This window comes from Thyridium curvatum, assembly GCF_004353045.1.
Source record: "Thyridium curvatum strain D216 chromosome Unknown NODE_45_length_338668_cov_82.209118, whole genome shotgun sequence".
NCBI lineage: Eukaryota > Fungi > Ascomycota > Sordariomycetes > Thyridiales > Thyridiaceae > Thyridium > Thyridium curvatum.
In genome coordinates, this window is record NW_022156800.1 from 12,231 (window position 1) to 30,952 (window position 18,722).

The 18,722-nt window shown below is 55.6% G+C and overlaps 8 protein-coding genes across 8 annotated transcripts; 3 read left to right on the plus strand and 5 right to left on the minus strand.

Annotated features, from left to right (window-relative positions):
- Positions 1–606: 606 nt before the first annotated feature.
- On the plus strand, positions 607–2,507 carry E0L32_007344 (uncharacterized protein; the record flags this gene model as incomplete). Its single annotated transcript, XM_031142078.1, has 2 exons — positions 607–1,115; positions 1,187–2,507. The coding sequence occupies 2 exons, from the start codon at positions 607–609 to the stop codon at positions 2,505–2,507; spliced, it is 1,830 nt and encodes a 609-aa protein (XP_030993557.1).
- A 1,929-nt stretch (positions 2,508–4,436) lies between these two features.
- Positions 4,437–4,760, minus strand: E0L32_007345 (uncharacterized protein; the record flags this gene model as incomplete). The annotated part of the gene is made up of 2 exons (XM_031142079.1): positions 4,437–4,635; positions 4,723–4,760. 2 exons carry the CDS (start codon positions 4,758–4,760, stop codon positions 4,437–4,439), a joined length of 237 nt encoding a protein of 78 aa, XP_030993558.1.
- A 2,354-nt stretch (positions 4,761–7,114) lies between these two features.
- E0L32_007346 (uncharacterized protein) lies at positions 7,115–8,494 on the minus strand (the record flags this gene model as incomplete). The annotated part of the gene is made up of 1 exon (XM_031142080.1): positions 7,115–8,494. The coding sequence occupies one exon, from the start codon at positions 8,492–8,494 to the stop codon at positions 7,115–7,117; it is 1,380 nt and encodes a 459-aa protein (XP_030993559.1).
- Positions 8,495–9,040: 546 nt separating this feature from the next.
- Positions 9,041–10,992, minus strand: E0L32_007347 (uncharacterized protein; the record flags this gene model as incomplete). Its single annotated transcript, XM_031142081.1, has 2 exons — positions 9,041–10,797; positions 10,854–10,992. 2 exons carry the CDS (start codon positions 10,990–10,992, stop codon positions 9,041–9,043), a joined length of 1,896 nt encoding a protein of 631 aa, XP_030993560.1.
- Positions 10,993–11,470: 478 nt separating this feature from the next.
- On the plus strand, positions 11,471–12,341 carry E0L32_007348 (uncharacterized protein; the record flags this gene model as incomplete). The annotated part of the gene is made up of 2 exons (XM_031142082.1): positions 11,471–11,761; positions 11,823–12,341. 2 exons carry the CDS (start codon positions 11,471–11,473, stop codon positions 12,339–12,341), a joined length of 810 nt encoding a protein of 269 aa, XP_030993561.1.
- A 223-nt stretch (positions 12,342–12,564) lies between these two features.
- On the minus strand, positions 12,565–13,731 carry E0L32_007349 (uncharacterized protein; the record flags this gene model as incomplete). The annotated part of the gene is made up of 1 exon (XM_031142083.1): positions 12,565–13,731. One exon carries the CDS (start codon positions 13,729–13,731, stop codon positions 12,565–12,567), a length of 1,167 nt encoding a protein of 388 aa, XP_030993562.1.
- Positions 13,732–14,474: 743 nt separating this feature from the next.
- Positions 14,475–16,205, plus strand: E0L32_007350 (uncharacterized protein; the record flags this gene model as incomplete). The annotated part of the gene is made up of 3 exons (XM_031142084.1): positions 14,475–14,794; positions 14,847–14,982; positions 15,042–16,205. 3 exons carry the CDS (start codon positions 14,475–14,477, stop codon positions 16,203–16,205), a joined length of 1,620 nt encoding a protein of 539 aa, XP_030993563.1.
- A 282-nt stretch (positions 16,206–16,487) lies between these two features.
- E0L32_007351 (uncharacterized protein) lies at positions 16,488–18,625 on the minus strand (the record flags this gene model as incomplete). The annotated part of the gene is made up of 7 exons (XM_031142085.1): positions 16,488–17,536; positions 17,591–17,646; positions 17,700–17,847; positions 17,906–17,966; positions 18,026–18,289; positions 18,366–18,541; positions 18,622–18,625. The coding sequence occupies 7 exons, from the start codon at positions 18,623–18,625 to the stop codon at positions 16,488–16,490; spliced, it is 1,758 nt and encodes a 585-aa protein (XP_030993564.1).
- Positions 18,626–18,722: the final 97 nt, after the last annotated feature.

Genomic DNA, 18,722 nt, shown 5'->3' on the forward strand with positions numbered 1-18,722 from the left:
ATTCAGCTAGTGCTGTGCCATGCCGTGCCCCGCATCCCGTTAGAACGCATGCCTCTGGGTGCCGTTGGCCGTTTGGCGGGGGACAGAGCGAGAGGTCTTTGAGCTGCTCTGAAGCTTCTCTGACTTGCTTCCTACTCAAGTGCTTCTCTCTGTTGTCAGGATCGCCCTAGATCAGTTCATCAATACCATCCCCACCTGTTCCCGCACCTCCAATACCAACGAAACTATGTTACTATCTGTGCTCGTTCATCTGACTCGGTCGGTGACCCCCCTGCTCTGCGGGGGCCACACCATGCAGCTTACTCGAGTAGGCTCGCCTATGATGATGTCGTTATGCTATCTGCTCTGCATGCCCAGGTGAGGGGAAGCTTTGTAGCTATTGAGGAGCAAGCTTGGCAAACTCTTCCAACCCGCTCTGGAGCGCGAGCCTTGCCTTCTCTGCACTTGCTCTCCGGCTCCAGTCTCACTTTTCTTCCCTTGTACTTGTCCGTAGACCAGTGAAGCTGGCTGTCGCTGAAGATATTCAGTCATCTACATTGCGCCGCGATTGGTTTCCTGTTAGCTTCTCACTGGGACAGCAAACGCCCACGCCGTCTTCTCTCCGCCATGAGGACGATTGCTTCGATCGCGGGCGTTGCGGCGCTGCTCCCTCGTGCCGCCATGGCCGACGAGACGGTGTGGTCTTCTGTCGCATACATCATGTACGGCGACCGCTTGCCATTACAAGGCAATCCCTATCCTGCCCTCACACCGCTTGGGGCGAACCAGCTCTACTCGCAAGGCTCCATTTTCCGTGCCCGTTACATCGACAACTCGACCGTTGGGAATGACACGGCCGCGGTCACGGACTACCTGCCCATCGTGGACATCGAGCCCAAGGCAATTGACAATACGCAGCTCTCGATCCTCAGTACGAACGAGCAGTATGTGATCAGCGGCGCCCTGGCTTTCATGCAGGGTTTATACCCTCCCAAGAATCAGTCCTTTGCGGCGGGTGCTGGTGGGATCGGGGCCGCTCAACTTGCGAACGCTTCGACCGCTCTTGACTTCCCTCTGGACGGATACCAATATCCCAGAGTGCAGAGTTTCTCGGTGCAGGATCCCAGCTCCACGTGGTAAGTGCCCCTAGAAGCTCACACAGGATGTGGCATGGTGATCTTGTGACTTATATGCATCTGGTCTCCAGGATCGAGGGCAATGCGCCATGCTCCCAGTACCTCGAGTCTGTGTTCGGGATGCCCCACGAAGCGGCCATCCAACAGACCTACCAAGACAGCCTCGACTTCTACCAGACGCTCTGGAACCGCTTCTTCAAGGTCGCCTTCCCCAGCTCCATGGCGAACTACTACTACGCCTACGAGCTGTACGACTACGCCCTCTACCACTTCAACCATGACTCGCACGTCCCGAGGACGATCGACACGGCCACGCTGGCCCAGCTGCAGAACTACGCGTACATGCAGCAGATCGCCAAGAACGGCAACCTGACGGTCTCGGGCGGGGCCGCCAACGACATGATCCGCGCCGTCGCGGGCCGCATGCTCGCGGGCAAGGTCGTCGCGCAGCTGCAGGGCGCCCTGGCCTCGGGCGCGGCGTCGGGCAAGCTCAACCTCATGTTCGGCTCCTTCGAGACCTTCCTCTCCTTCTTCGCCCTCGCGGGCCTGGCGGAGGGCCCCTCGGGCGCCGTCTTCCGGTCGCTGCCGCGCCAGGGCGCCGCCATGGTCTTCGAGCTGTACTCCACGAGCGGCAACAGGACGGCGCCGCCCCCGGCCGACCCCGACGACAGCAGCCTGCACGTGCGCTTCCTCTACCGGCCCAGCGCCGACGAGGGCGAGGCCTTCGCGGCGCACCCGATCTTCGGCAACGGCAACATGCAGACGAGCATGCGGCTGAGGGACTTTGTCGCCGCCATGGGCGCCGTCTCCATCGGCTCGGTCGCCGAGTGGTGCGGCGTCTGCGGCAGCGTCAACATCTTCTGCAGCGGCCTGGTGCCGTCGCAGGGCGGCGGCGGCGGGTCCTCCTCCCCCTTCGGCCTCTCCGGCGCGGTCGGCCCCGTCATGGCGGGCGTCATCGGCGCGCTGGTGGCGCTGGCTGTCGTCGGGCTCGCCGCGATGGGGGCCTTCTTCGTGGGCCGCGTCAGGTGCTACCGTGCCCGTCCGCAGCAGCAGCAGCAGCAGCAGCAGCAGCCGCAAGGGCGACCAACGCAGAGCGGCGGGAAGAACCTCGGCGGGTTCAAGGGCCCGGAGAAGAACGCGAGCGACGTGGATGTTGCCGTGTCTAGGAGCGGGGTCCGCCACGAGCGGATGGGCAGCTGGGAGCTGCGGAGCGGCAGTGAGATTCCGGGCGGTGCTGCTCCTCGTGTCGGGGCTGCAGGTGCAGGTGCGGCTGTGGGCGCCTCTTCTTTGGAGAGGGGTGTTACAGAGGTCAATTACAGGCACGAGGATGATGATGACGATGCCATGAGTGAGTTGCACATGGCGCCTGTGAAGCCGAGGGAGACTGTTTGAGTGGCAGGTTACAGAGTCGAGCGTCATTTTTCTTCTTGCTTTCCGTGTCTATTTCCTTCCTTTCTGGCAGTCATTATGATACCCCTTTATTTGAAATTTTGTCGTCATGTAGTCCTGGAAGGAGTTCTATACCTCTCGTTTGCATATTTCGTCATTTCTGGGGCGCAAAGGCGAGAGAGTCACTCATTCATGCTGCGCTTTGTGTCTCACGACAATCTTTGTGCTTGTCTTCCTGTTCAACTTGCAGCAGATTTCCAGTAGATGAAGGAACAGGCCTTCATTGAGGTATGGTCATGGAGGCTCAGATTGAGAGTGGAGTGAAGAGGTCATCGGCGTTCACTCTTGTTTTGATGTTTTTTCATCTGGCTTACACAGATCGAACTTACAAGGTGGATGTCTACAGTCCTACCTAGGTAGGTAGCAACCATTGCACATTTCGACTCTGACTATCTTTCCTGGCCTTCAAGCGTCCAGCCTTTTTTGTTCGTGATTCTTTGTGTCCAAACCCTGGGACTTGAGGCCTCGAATCAGAGAAAAGAGACCGACTCGGATCAGCATCCGACCGCCCTGCATAGTGAAAGCTCATTAAAGTGTCATGCACGGCGGGGCGCGAGGCGTAACCGATAGGCCTTGCATTGCATAACCGTCGACTAATGTCAGGACAGGATTTATTGGGATGGATGGATGGATGGGTGGATGTCGGGCCAGCAGCCCTGAAATGCAGTGCAGAATCCGGTTCCTGTGGGGAGGGATGGGCCGTTCTAGATCTCCAGGAAGAGTGCTGACCCGGGTACTGCTGGTTCGCGACCTACCTGCCATACGTGTTCCAGTGGTCGGTCATACGGAAAAGCACAAGCTACCTAGACAATCTCTCATACTCGACGTCTTGCCTCATATTCGGGAGGGAGCCCAGTGAAGATCAGTCAGAGCATTCCCTTGCGAGAGTTTGTCTCGATTTCCATATCTAGAAGCCCTGGTAGACTTGGGCTCTGAACTTGTATGAGAACAGGGATGAATAGGAGTAATATTGCTGAAAATATTATGCAAACTCCTGATCTTGAACCGCGAAGAGAGGTTCTCTTGGACCAGTCTTGTTGCTTTGCTCAGTGTCGAGTGGCCGACCTGGTTTGGAGTTTGAATACCGTCAAACCAACAAAAGTCCCGGTGGGTCAGGTTATGGTTGATGATGAAATGTTCTCTGGGAGCACATGTATTGGAAAATAGCGGTGTGATATGACAGTTGTTGTTGTTCCATCCGTACCAATGAGTCGGTGCTTACCCAGATTCCGCAACAAGGCCTGTCCCTGTCCCTGCGAGTAATGTTCCCTGTCACTTACAAGATAGAGCGCACAGACACTCTAAACACGAACCCAGAGACTTGTTTCAACCACATTCCTTCTGGTGAGTTTTGATGCTGTTCATGTTCTCAGGGTCCAACCGGTTCGTCATTGACTTGGAGTAGAGAGCCGTCCCATTGGACAAAATCACAGCTTCGTAATCTGAGATGAACACTACAAGATGCCCAACGCCGTCGGGCCGTCACCCTCGACGATTTCCCAAGCTCATTCGGGCCTTGGTCCCATAGCGTTGCGCCTCAGTATGTGCCTTGAAACAACGACCGAGTGGCCTTGCCAATCCGTTTCCCACATCCCGCCATACGAATACATGCCATTCTCTCTGTGGTGGGGGACCCTCTGTTGCCTTATTTCCCTTTTGCCGTCATACGATGTGACCTGTGATATTTCAGGGGAACTCCGAGGCCAGGTTTGAACACTTTCATCGAACAACCTTCTTGTTTCTGGGTGTGAAGACACTCCCCATTGGTGCCCACCGTAGCACAACAGTCACCCTCATGCAGTGCTGGCGACGCACGTTATCACCACTGGCTGCGCGTTGCGCGACTCGGTGACAATGGCCACGGAGCTCCCTCTAGGCGGAAGTACCGCTACTTGTCGAAGGAGCAGAGGCCGTGCCTCCAAACATCATCGCAGCGAAGATGTTCCCGTCGGCTGGCGATTCTGCGAGGAATCGGTCGAGACCGTAGGACAGTCTCTGCTGTGCCTGGTTCTGTTCCATGCTGCTGCCTTGAGGTGCGGAGAAGGTATGGTTCGGCTTGAGAGGCGTCTCGCTGGAGAAGCCATTTGGTTAGCCGAGACCAGTAACGGGTGCCGTATGCAACCGTACAGGCCCGCCTCAGTAGTGCATAGTGACGTACCCGTACATCATTGAAACGGTGGTGCCGTTATCGGCCATGTGAGGAACGGTAGTGAGATTATGTTATTGTGGACAGGACGATAGCGAGCGTCGGATGGAGCAAAGACGGTTGTGAATAACTGCAAAGGCGATTTCCAATGTAAAGACTCAATCGATTGTTCATGCTTGGCTTGAACTTGAAGACAATACCCAAAAGGGTTCGAGTCCTGGCTCGACGAGAAAGAAGGAGCTTCTTATATGCCCCAGCTGCTCAGCGCCTTACTGCTAACCCAAGAGCTACGAGTCACTGATAGATTCCAGCTTCCGAGAGGATTCTCTCCAAACGAAAGTTGCGGACAGGGATCTTCGTCTTTGCTTGGTTGCTACGTACGACTCTAGTGACAGCTTCAGCTTGACCGCCTCCGTCCGATTGAAGGGGTGAGGCAACCAGACTAAAAGATCTCCATATGTCAAGAAGACAATGTGTGTGGCCGCCTCACAAAGCCATGATCCCTGTTGAGGTCTAAGCGCTCTCACAGGTTCTCCGCTTTCACCGGGAAGCCGCAGCACGATGGTTGGGGTGAGAGGTGAGGCGGCAGACCAAGGTGGTAAGGTGGTAAGGTGGTGAGGTGGGTGTAAGAGGGTGGCGGGTTGGGGTGATTCTACCAGGAAATGCTGGATCGAACGCGCGAAACCCGCGTCTGCCTTTGCCCGAGCAGCGAACCGTTGTACGCTTGTTTTTTAGATGCTGCTGAGCTTGTTTCATCCTGCTTGCCACAAAGTTCTGTGTGTACCTCGCCACGCTCTCGGCATCCCATTGTTGTCCAACTAGACCCCCAGAGCGCAAGGACAGAGTAAGTGATTGGGAGAGAAGTTGACGGTGTAGCCAAAGGAGGAGTTCCGTATACGCGCCCGCAACAGCTCTGCCAGTCAAAATAGTCTGGCCATGGATGACCGAGGCGGGAACAACCGAAAGGTCTCAGACGGAAGACCTTTTCGATATCTGAGTGCCCACTTTCGTCGGCGAAATTCTGGCAGACTCTTTCGTCATGCTGTAACGGTGCATTTTTTCAAGCCATATGCTCATTACACAAACAAACAGGCAGCAGGCCCAGGAACTGTAATCCGAGGGGACTCTCAACCCGCCCTGATTTTGCCGTCAGCCTGAAGCAAGGCTGACTTGGAGGAAGTGCCCGCTTCACCACCGGGTAGATGGACTTCCGTGGCAAACCAGCACATTGATGATGTCCGGGTTCGATTAATTGCATTTGCATCTCTGGTTGAGTGAGGTATGAGACAAATGGATATCTTGCCAGCTGCTTCCTGCAAGATGCACAAGATCAGGCAGGTAAGTAGAGTGAATGTAGTACTTGAAAATAAGGCTGAGGCACAGTCTGACACGGGTTGGCACCTGTGTGTTCAGTTTTAGAACGAGTAAGGCCTGTGTCGCCAATTCTCATCGAGCCACAGCATATGCATATCGATGGCAGAGTACATCTACGCATACGTATGGAGCCCATTCCGACCCCTGTGCTTGCTTGTGAAAGTAATGAACTTCCCAGGTGCTTTCTAACTGGCTTGGGGAAAAAAAAGGCCAGGGAATCAACATGCTAATCTGACAGGAGCACGGACTACCTGGACAAACACATGAGGACGACTGGAGGTCCTTTGACGTGCAAGCTTGCCGCCCTGGTAAATCGAGAGGAGCACAACCTCGAGGACCCTGATGTATCACGTTTCGACAACCTCGCGGCCGTCGTACGCTCGACGCAATTCTTTGGCTGGATTATCATATCTGATGCATGTCGGCAGTGTGAATACGGCATAATGCATCGGAAGGAGGTCGAACCGCCGAGCCAGCGTTGGACATCGGCTTCCTGCAGGAGGCCAATGGATATCTCCAGGAAGAAAACATGCCCATGTTTGTGACTTGGGCCCTCGGCGGCCTGGCTCGCAGGCCTGAGGGAAGGGGGAATCACCCACCGCACTGACTTCTGCTACTTACAAAGCAGGTGGCACCCTTTTGTGTACTTTACTGGTAGTGATACGGTTGTGTCTAGGCAGCTTGTCACTGCTGAGAGGACCTTGAGGCTACCACAAGCTACATAGACTGGATAAATCCTCTTCTGGCTTACGAGTACTAAGGTCACGGCGGACTGGTCCAGCCTGGAAGAACCACCATTCACTGTGAACCCACCATGTCTCACCCATAATAGCGGGTGGACATGATCGATGAGTAAGAATTCTCCGAGTTCAACATCATCGAGCTGAGGTGAACGAAGGAAACGTCCTTTTTTGAATTATGCCATTCACAGACCCGAGGAAGGATAGGGCACCAATGAAGCAGGGCTGAACAATTGATACATTACTATTAAGATTGGACTGCTTTCTATTCCAACTGCATACCTCGTGACTCATGATGCTGTCCGTGGACCAGAGAAGTCAAGCGTGTCCGTACCCATACTAGGTACCGAGAGCACGTAAGGTAGATCTCCCGGATCCCGCCTATCTGACAGCCGGATGACCGAGTCCCCAGACGCTCCGGATCTCAGACTCGCGCTCGAAGGCTGGCTGACAGGGTAGGGGTGGCGCGTCTGAGCAAAGCTGCTGATGCTCGACGTTCTAGATAAGGCTGTCATTCTGCTCTTGGGCGTCGTAGGGGCGGTCCTGTACTGAGTCCAGGTGTTGGCAGAAGGGGTACGGTTCGGCTGGCTGGGCCGGTGCCAGACGTGTGACCCACTGCTGCTGGTGCTGAAGGACCCTGCAATACTACTGCTGTCGTCGTGGCTCCGGGGAATATGCAGATCATGGAGTGAATCTGCACCACCACCTTCTGACCGTGTCTGAAAACTTGCATCGTCTTCGCTAAGGAGCAAGTCTGCAAGCACGGCAGGGTCGAGAGGTTGCATGCTGCGCAAGACCTCGGCGAAATGGCGCATCAGTGCGCGGAAGCTCGCATTAGAGATCGGCCGCGTACAGAACCGTGCATACTCGTACAGCGATATGAAGTCGGCTGTATCAGATAGAGCCTCCAGCACTCCTATATCCACGAGGTGCGACAGGTACTCCCGTAGAGCCATGTTCGCCGGCCGTTGGAGGAGGCCGACAGCTTCGGGATCCAGACCCGGTGGATCTGTCTGTGCCATCGGATCCGGAGGAGCCAGGGTCAGTGCCTTTGCCTCGATGAGATTGGGCAGCTCCGAGATGACCGAGCTGTACTGGAGGTTGGGGAGGTCGAGCAACTCTGGCGACGACCAGCCGTAGTGTTCGATTTCCCCCCAGACAGGAAACACGGTCGGCAGGTGGATGCCCATCTCGTCCTCGACAGTGGGTTCCTTCTTCAAGCCCGACGCTTGTGTCGATTTGCGCCCGGCTTCCTCCCCCTCTTCATATACCTCGTCGACCTCGGCGGGAATATCCTGCGGCAGAGCAGGGGGCGCAACGCGAGGGCGCGCGGCGAACGCGATGGCGGCGCTTCTGCTCAGGCTCAGAACGATCATCTTCCGCACATCCTTATGCACGTCGCCTTTTTCAATCGGGATCCACGACTTGGGTATCGAGTTGAGCACAGACCGGTTGACGTAGAGCCGCATGAAGTAGACAAAGACAACAACGACAATGGTCAAGCCATAGCCACCGATGACGATGAAGAGAGGGTAAAAATTGTTGCGCTTGAAGCCCTGGTTGACAATGTCGCCGGGAATGACGAGCAGGAGCACGAGGAGCAGGATGTGGAGGAAGGTGTAGAAGGTCCCGTAGATGATACGAAAGAATAGCTTCGATGATGCTGCCATGCTGATTGAACTTGTATCGATACTACTGCGAATGGGATGTCAAGGCTGAGGTCGACATCCCCGACCGGTAGCAAGACGAGCGCGACCGGGGGAGATGCGTGATCATGATTGAGCCATTGGATAGCGAAGAAGCTTGAGCGGACGCAGGGTGTCGAGGGCCTTCCCAAGTGCCAATAGCGAGGGAACGGGAAGGAGAGAATATGATCCTCGCGATATGATGATCTGAAGATTAAAGTGCCCAGGAGCGCATCCATGCAACCCCGGCCGATTTTAGCGCCTGGTTTAGCGCATGGGCCACACCACTACAGCACCTTCACACCACCCCAGTCCCATGGAGAGAATCGTCCTCTTTGATGCCCTACGAGCTATCTCTCTTGCTAGCCAGGATCAACGTGGATATAAAACGCGACATCATTAGGCAACTTGAGGCCCTTTTTACTTTTTGATCTTGAATGTACAGAATGATACAGCCGAATAGCTTTTACAGTTTTAGGAACCTGAACGCCGCCACCATCTTGCCGATTTACCATCATGCAATGCAGCCACCTATCTAATTTGTTGCATCTCCGTGGCTTTCTCCTCCCTCCCTGCTGCCCCTGCCCCTGCGGCCTCTTTGGCCAGCCTCATGTCTGTCTGGCTTAACCTCAGATCTCTGCTGTAGGGCCCAAAGTTCGTGATGAGGTCCGTGAGTCCCGCCTGGAGTGCTTCCACTATGGCATCCACCTCAGGGCAGGACCTATCCCGGCTCAAATCTGTCCAGTGGATCGAGAACGCACTCTTGAACGCCTCGAGCTTCCTGGCCACGGATGTAAGCGAGCGTATGATGCTGGCGACATCGCGCTGCACATTTCCGAATTTGTCCTCAGTCAGACTGTGCACGGCCAACTGGCTAAGCGCGTAAATGGCATTGACGTAAAGCCCGGCCTCGCCTTGCGGGGTCCCCAGCACGGCAGCGGCAAACCGTTGCCTGAACTCCTGGCGGAAGGGCCAGCCTAGAGGCGATTGCAGGAGTCTGTGAACTCCCATCTGTAGAGGGCTGCCATTGTTTTCAGGGCTGCTTAATTCTTTCTGAACCGCAGCTAGTTTGCCGCGTGCATCTGCTACGGCCTTTTTCGCAACGGGGCTGAGCCGAGACGACTGGCTGGGGTCTGTGGCAGCCCGGCTCACGGCCCTCTCCATCTGACTGCGAAGTGTTTTGCTTTGCGGTGTCGAGATGAGGATGGGATCCTCCTTGAGAGGCTGAGAGACGCGTTTGTGCCCCTCAGCCTGGTCCGCTGTGGTCGGAGCAGCTGTCGGCGCCGGCGGCTTTCCATAGTTGTCGATTCGAGTCTCAATGCTCTTGACAGTTTCCAGGCATATTCCATAGATTTGCGACCACATCGGACCATCCTTACGGTCGATGTCCTCGTAGATGGCTTTGCGCCGGGAATCAAAGTCGCGAGCAATGAACGCCAGTTCCCACATGGCAAATGTACGGATGGGCATCTTCTTGCTCTTGAGGCCATTGAGCAAGCTTCCGTTCGCATCTTTGGATTCAGATGTGAGCGGCTTGCCGTTCTTGATCGGCTCGCTGACAAGAAATAGTGAGAACGCAGCATTGCCAGCCACCCAGAGGAAGGAAATCAGAATGCTCGCGAAAATGCATCGCACAATAAGCCAAAGACTGTACGGCATCGAGAGCGGGACCATGTTCGTCTTCGGCAGATTGTAGAAGGGACGGAAAACGAGTAACGCGATGCGCCAGGCGGTGTGGCGCACGAACAACGCATACACAACCAGACTTAGCAGCGTTGCAACCAGCGACTCCGTGATCGAATTGATGATGAGAGCAGGCATGTTGTCGGCAAAGCGGCGGATCTGGTTGGCCGAGCCGCTGGTCTGGTGCGTCGAGGTGCTGGTCTGGTGCCGTACAGTGCCCAGAACAAGACGATCGGTATCTCTGAACAAGTGCAGAAGGGCCCGAAGTACACCATATATAACAAAATGTGTCGTCAGGAACAGAGGTTTCTCGTTCAGGCGGGCGCGATCCCCGCTATAGTATGTGATCCAGTCAAGGTTTGCATGGCTGGACACAGACCAGAGATACACCTGACTGAAGAGCCATCCTGACACAACATAGGAGAATATAGCCTCGGCTGTTTGCGGTTTCAAGGCGTTTTGTGTGAAGGTCTGGAATGGCGAATTGGAGGTTCGGAGGCCAACGTGGTATTGGGCGATTCGGAGAATGATGATTGCAAGGCCGCAGAAGAAGAGAAAAAAGGCCCGCAGGCCAGTTGGGCCGACCGGGAACCAGGACCAGAAGTCTAGCAAAGCGTCAGCAAGCTGTGATAACGATGCAGGAACCGTCAGTGATACGCACAAGAATCCCAGTTGGCGAGGAAGACAGCTTCGATGTAGGAGATAACAGCAAGTATTATGGCCGTTGTAGAGAAGCGCCGTTGCAATGCGGGCTGCAAAAAGTCCTTGTAAGGAGCTCGTCGAATCGTTGCAGGCGCCATGGTGTCGGCGCACTGCTGTGAAGCGGGGGATCTTGACGGAGGGAGCCTTGGGAGCCAAAGTAAATAAAAAGTTCAAACAAAGGCCCGTGTCGCGATGGAGACCTTGGAGGAGCTTGGCTGAATGCAGAAGCTCCAGCAAACGCCTCACGCTTCACTAGCCACACCTTATCAAGCTTCAATCCTTCCACTGTCCATCACGTGCGTGAGCAACGGATGGCCCCGCCTGACGGATCCACTGTCACAGGTCTCTGTTCATGCATGCTGCACAGCCACGCGGCCCTTGCGATCCTCATCCTGCCGCCTGCGACTCCAAGCGGAGATCCCCAGACCAGACCCATCCCATCTTGAGAGCGACGTCACGCTGCACCTTCCTCTCCCTTCCAACGAACGGATTGCCGCTTTTATTCCCTGACACTCTTGTCCCGAATTGCGAAGAGCATTCCGCTGTGGCCAGTTCATCGCTGGAATATCAATCGCCATGTCGTTCGACCAGTTGTCGTCTCTCGAAGCCGGCCAGCGCCGGGACGGGAACTCGGGCGGCTTCTCCGACGACCCCGACTTCCAGCGCTTATCGCAACAACTCAACAGCAAGCTCTTCAAGCTCCAGAGCAACATCTCCAGCCTCGGCCGCGACATCAGCAGACTAGGGACTTCCAAAGACAATGCGCGTGTTCGTGAGCGAGTACACGAGCTGCTGGAGGAGTCGAGAGACATGTTCAAGGAAGTTGGCGAGGGAGTGAAGAAGGTCCAAGCTTGGGAGGATGTCACGGTATGCTCGCACCACGATGCAGCGTTTCTAATGGGCTCGCCACTAATTCTTTTCCATACAGCCGACCCAACGTTATACACAACAAAAGTTGTTCCGGGAATTCCAGAGCTCGTTCTCTGAATTCCAAAGTCTCCAGCGGCAGGCCCTCGAGAAACAAAAGGCGTCAGTCTCGGCCGCTCGTGCCGCAGCAGAAGACCCCGAGGGGGCAGCTCACGGCCACTCCGAGTCATTGGAACAACAACAGCAACAAGAACTGTCTCGCTTGGCAGTCCAAGATGAGGTGGACTTCCAGGAGGCGTTGATCATTGAGCGCGAGGAGGAAATCCGCAACATCGAGCAGGGTGTTGGTGATCTGAATGTGCTATTTACCCAGGTCGCTGAGATGGTCGGGCAACAGGGTGAGCAGCTCGACACCATCGCCGACAATGTTGAGAACGTGAGGGTGGATACGCGCGGAGCCGACTACGAGTTGCGGAGCGCGGCGAGGTATCAGAAGAACGCACGGAGCAAAGCATGCTGCTTATTGCTGGTGCTTGCTGTGATTCTGACTATCGTTCTGCTTGCCATCTTTCTCGGTTAAGCGTCCAGCTTGGTATTCATGTGGCACTCATTTTGGTCCTGGCTTCTTGCAATTAGGAGCAATTAGGTATCTTTCATATAGGCGTTTGAGGAGTATCAGGCTCCATCTGCAAGCCCCATAATGTACATTTTTTAGAATACATTGAGAATACAGCAAGGATTCGTTTCTCCCATCACCCGAAGGGGTAATGAGCCCAGATCCTAGTCCAACCGTCTTCTCAGATTCATGCCTTTTTGGGCAATACAAAGAATGGCTCCCTTCCTTTGCAAGGTTCGATGGGCCATTTCCGGATTGGTATGATATAGTGCACACCATTGCTGAGTAGGTAACTGAATGCGGCCGAAGACAGCCAGTACAGATGCAGCGCACTCGGCAAATCCATGGTGATCACGCCGACACTCGATGCCACGATGAGCATACTTCGATGGAAGCCACGCATTGACCTTGCCAGAGTGGTCTCTGGCGTTTGGGGTTGCCCAGGATAGTCCGGCTTGGGTTCGAGACCGAAAAGACGACGGATTCCGGCCTCAGTCCGAGGCATCAAGTTGATGACCAGCATGACGGACAGTGCTACTGGGAGGACGTGATATGGGTCCGCCGCCATTAGGTCGGGAAACCAAAGGCAGCCGCCGGTCGAGAGGCTGGGTTCGATGCTCGAGGTGATGTGCTGGGCGACATCTTGTAGGGGACCGCCGTCGGCAGGGGCGATATCAACCGCTGACACGACGTCGGTTGGTGCTGACGAGGAGAGAGTGGCGGCGTCGACATCAGCCACTGGCACCTCCTCCTTCCTTCCAAACAGGAAACTCCCGAGGAGACCCCGTGGGCCACCGCACATCCTCCTTATGGCCTCGATAGCAACGAGCCAGAAGGGCAGGCTGAGGAAGCTTCCATACATCTTCCACTGCTGGACGCCCCATTTCTTGTAGAGCTTGGACGACGTTTTCTGCAGGTGCTTGGTCATATGCGTGCTCATTTCAGCAGCAGGAACGGACTGCTTCGCCAGAGAGCGAGCATGGGCGATATTCCAGGCTTGAAGCAGCGGGGTGAGCTGGATCCTCTTTTGGGCCAATCTTTGTGCGTAGATAGTGAAAGGGAGCCTGAAGAGGATGTTGACCCCCAGGGCCACGAGTGGTATGGTAACATACCAGGGTGTGTGGGTGACGGCGTGTAAATTGAGAATGAGGTCTTGCGTGGCTTGTATTGAGTCGTGCACAAAGGCAAGATGGTGAGCACTTCTTCTTCCCCGGGGCTGAGTGCTGATGGCCGTGGGAACAATAGGCCTTAGGCTGTGTTGGAAGCCTTTCAGAAAGGGTGAAGGGCCAATTGAGCTGTGAACATGCCGGGTTGATGCCAGCGCCTGGGCAACCACCAGTCTCGAACTCGTCATGATGGTGGGCTCATCTGTAGTGGTTATCGACACCGCTTGGATGAGAGAGCTCTCACTGCTTCCCGAAGCTGGTTGAGATATCAAGTCATGCACCTAGCTTTGTGGGATCCAAACCAGGTATGCCAAAGAGCTTTAGGTGTGTCGCCAATCAGCCGGAAGATACCTGATCCTTGTCTTCAAAGCTGTCCCATGAGCGGCCATCAGCTGGATCGCCTTGTCGAATGAATGTGAGGCTCTGGATCAGATGGCGCCAGTCATGTCATTCCCCTTGTAATTTTCTACGGACCCAATGGCCAGGCCTGGCACCGACACACCAGGACCGGCTGATCCCACTGCGGGGTCCGTGCTGCGGCGCTAAATCGTGCCATTTCCAGGATCCCATCAAAAGCACTGGCTGCTGATACCGACTAATAAGGAGCTGCCTCGCATCGTGTCAACTGCGAGCCAGGCTGCCGGCCACTGCGACCTTGGAAATCATTCACAATTGGCGACGTCAACGAAATATGAGAGACACACTGCCTCTTTGTTGTAAGCCCAGGCGCGCACGTCCTTGACTCCACGTTCGTTCTTAATCTTCATTCTTTTCAACCATCACCTGCCCGTGACAAGCACTTCCAGCTCTTCCGCTGTCCAAAACCTGCACCAAGACACGACTGGTTTTCCTGTGATGGGTGCTATTTGCCTTGCCAGCTTTCTCTGATCCCTTGTCGATACCCGACGCGTCACCCACCATTTGAGATAGGATGGGTATTCGCAACACTATACTGCTTCTGGCCTTCTTGCCGGTCCTTGCGATCCTCGTCCTGCCCTTGTTATGGAGCAGTGTCGGATCCCTCTTTGGAGTCTACCTTCGACGCAAGACTGAAGGACGAAGACAACACTTGGTTCAGTTGATGAACGAGGACGAGAAGAGCTGGCGACTGAGAACGAGCTTATCCTCGAAAGACACCAGCAGCGACGACGACTGGGAGAATGTGGAGAGCCACTCGGCGGGAAGCTCGGGCAACGGAGAAAAGGGCTCGAAAGACTTCAGCGGTATCGTTGGCTTCTTTCACCCGTTCTGGTAGGACCTCTGGTTGGGCTACATGAGAATTTCGACTAACATCTCTTTTCAGCAACGCTGGCGGAGGTGGCGAACGAGTCCTCTGGGCTGCGATCCGAGCCACGCAGAAGCGCTGGCCGAACGCAAAGTGCGTCGTGTATACGGGTGATCATGAAGTGAACAAGGAGGCTATTTTGCGCCGGGTCAAAGTATGAACTGTGTTGCTTGCCTATGATTGATGCGCATCACTAAGACCTTGCGTGCCTAGGACCGATTCAACATCCAACTTCATCCTCCGAGTGTCACTTTCCTCTACCTCTCGACAAGACATCTCGTCCTCGCGTCCACCTGGCCCTACTTCACTCTCGCCGGACAATCTCTCGGCTCGATCGTCATGGCCTGGGATGCCTTCTCACTTCTTGTGCCGGACATTTTCATCGACACTATGGGATACGCCTTTGCACTAGGCTTGAGCAAGCTGTTGTTCAAGCATGTTCCTACCGGCGCTTATGTTCACTACCCTACAATCTCGACCGATATGCTCGAGTCACTTGACCCCAACTCGACTGTCGGAAGCCAAGGCGTGAATGCTGGGAAGGGCGTAGGAGCACGAGGCTACGTCAAGAAATCGTACTGGCAGATCTTTGCCATGCTCTACTCCTGGGTCGGCTCCTCGGTCGATGTGGTCATGACGAATTCGACCTGGACACAGGCGCATATCAAGAAGCTCTGGGGCCCTCTCCGCGACGCGAAGCACAAGAAGAACCAGATTGCTATCGTCTACCCTCCAGTTGCCGTGCGCGAGCTCGAGCAAGAGGTCGAGGTCTCGGCAGCCACCGAGAAGAAGCGAGAAAAAGTGCTGGTCTACATCGCCCAGTTCAGACCGGAGAAGAACCACCAACTGATCCTCCAGGCTTTCGGAGAGTTCCTCAAGAAGGGCTCGGAGGCATCCAAGAATGCGCGCTTGGTTCTGATCGGCAGCGTCCGGGACGATGCCGACTCGAAGCGCGTATACAAACTCAGGCTCTACGTGAACGAGCTCCAGATTAAGGATCAGGTCGAGTTTCATCTCGATGCTTCCTGGCCGGAAATTCTTGAGTGGCTGCAAAAGGCGTCCGTGGGCGTGAATGCAATGTGGAACGAGCACTTTGGCATTGGTGTGGTCGAGTATCAGGCCGCCGGCCTCATCTCTGTCGTCCACGACAGCGGCGGCCCCAAGCTGGACATTGTCACCAACATCGACGGCGAGCCCACCGGGTTCCACGCATCTACTGCGTCCGAGTTCGCAGAAGGCTTCGAGAAGGCCTTGTCGCTGCCCAACCCGCTGGCTGTCAGAGAGCGGGCGCGCCGCTCGGCCAAGCGGTTTACCGAGGAGGAATTTGCAAAGAAGTGGATTGAGCACACGGAGAAGTTGGTGGCGATGTGCGCATAGGCAAACGATTTTCCATTTTCCCTCATCAGACATAGACCATGATACCAGATACCCTGTTTGCTTCGCGCGGTTCATAGACCGTCACTACTATCTGACTGACTTCCGTAGAGACACTGACGCAATACCACACTCGAATTGTATGAACGCATAGCGGGATCAACGTAGGTGTCCAAGGGTGTGTAGCATGGCTGAGCATTCGTGTGAATTTTCTCTATTTCTCAAGGATAATCAAAGGCTATGTAAATCCTCCCCGAAGCGAGTCTATGTAGAAAGAAAGAACCTTCAAATGCTCAGACCTCCACTGTTCTTCTGCCTCGTCTCCCCGACCGCCTCGAAGGAGCCGTCCCACAGCCTCCGGATGCCCTGCACGGCGCTGATGCCCAGCCGCACCCACTTGACGTTGTGGCCGCGGGCGCGCATGTCGGCGACGGTGCCATTGTCGTAGGTCCACTCGAACCACGCCTCGTTGGGCATGAGCTGGTCGTGCAGGCGCGGCGCGGCGACGGCCTCGCGCAGCGGCTGCCCGCGCTCGAGCACGTTCCAGAGGGCCAGCGCCGTGGCGCTGATGATGCGGCTGCCTCCCGCGGCGCCCGTGGCGAGCAGCAGCGTGCCGTTGCCGGCGAGCTCGGCCATGGCGGGCGTGACGGAGCTCAGGGGCCGCTTGCCGGGCGCGGCGTAGTTGGCCGGGCTGGGCTCGAAGCCGAACTCGTTGCGGGCGCCCGGGATGCTGAAGTCGTTCATCTCGTTGTTGAGGATGATGCCCGTGTCGGGCGTCATGATGACGGCGCCGAAGAGCAGGTTGATGGTCGTCGTGCTGCTGACCGTCAGGCCCGAGGCGTCGGCCGTGACGATGTGGCTCGTGCCGTGGCCGGGCGGCGCGTAGTACTGCTGTCGGCTGGGGCCGTCGTCGGCATCATCGCCGTCTTCGAGATGGGGGTCGTAGGCCTCTACGGGCTGCGTCCTGTCGTCGAGGATGTGCTGCGCCGTGTCCCGGGCCTTGTGCTTGGACAGCAGCAGGTCTTCAAAGAGCGTGGCGTTGGTGACAAAGTCGGGGTCGCCGAGCTCAGTGCGTGCACCGTACGCAAAGCGCATCGCCTCGACGAAGCGATGCGTTGTCAAGTTGGTGTCGAGGCCGTCTTCAATTGCATACTGCTCCATCGTCTTGAGCGTGGCAAGTGTCACAGCACCAGATGCCGGCGCGCCCGTGGCGAATATCTTGTAGCCTCGGAAGTCAACCGAGAGTGCACGCCTGCTGACTGCTCGGTAATTCCGGAGATCGTCCATGGTCATGGTACCATTTGTCTCCTGGATGAGCTTGATCATTGACTCGGCTGCCAATGTGTCAGGCACGAGACGGCTCATTTGGTTGCTTTCGAAAGACTCACCTATCTCTCCTTTATAGAAGGCATCCGCGCCTTCTCGACCAATCTTCTCCAGTGTACTGTGAGCAGTCAGCTTCGGTTCAGTCTATCAGAGACATCTGGAAGCTCTTACTCGGCATAGCGTTTCCGTGTGATAACGTCGCCAAGCTCCACCAACTTGCCATTTGGAGCGAAATCCTCCGCCCATATGGGATCATCAACGAGGAAGTTGCCGGCATATTCCTGTGCGAATTGCATATAACGGACGAGATCCTCGGTCACTGTCGTCGACAAGTTAGAGACATTCGCAACTGCGCTCCACGACACAGGACGACTTACCGTTGAACCCATTCCTTGCGACGCGGACTGCAGGCTTTACGACCGCCCGCCATGGAAGCGCCTTCGCTCTTACTTAGCACAACGACCGACTCAATGGATGATGGCGGGCTTCAAACTTACCCCGTACTTGTCGTGGAGATATTGCAGCCCTCTCAGCTCCCCTGGTACTCCGACTGCCAAGCCGCCGAATACGCTGCCATTCACATTGCCCCTGTACATATCGCGATGGGCAGCAGCTGGAGCTGATTCTCGATAGTCTATAGACTCATATTTGCCGTCTTTGTCCCTGACGAGCATAAGGCCACCACCGCCGATGCCCGAGTGATACATGCCTATCACCCCGACGCACAGCGTCGTGCCGACCATGGCATCTGCCGCGTTGCCCTGAAAACACGTCAGCTTCCGCCCTCTATGAAATACATGAAGTTATGCAGAACAAGGGGGCGTGGAGGCTGCATACTCCATGTTCGATGAGATCGATACCAATTCGCGAACAGATATCGCTTTCACTGGCAACGGCGCCCCTGGACCCGTGGACTGAAGAGACAATGTCCTGCAGGGCATACCCCCGGGCAACTCTGACCTGTCCTAGTCCTGCAAAGAGACAGGATACCAGTTGCCATGACTGTGTTATCCCTATCCAAGGTTGTTAGTATATGTGCCTGTATGGATTACAAAGACGGGGTGCCTTGGCATCGATGGCCTATGCAACATACTCATGGCGGATAAGCTGTCTAAACGAGCCTTGAGAATTTCCGGACTGCGTTGACGGAATGTGATATTTTACAGAAACTGAAAAATTCCAGTCTATGAAGCC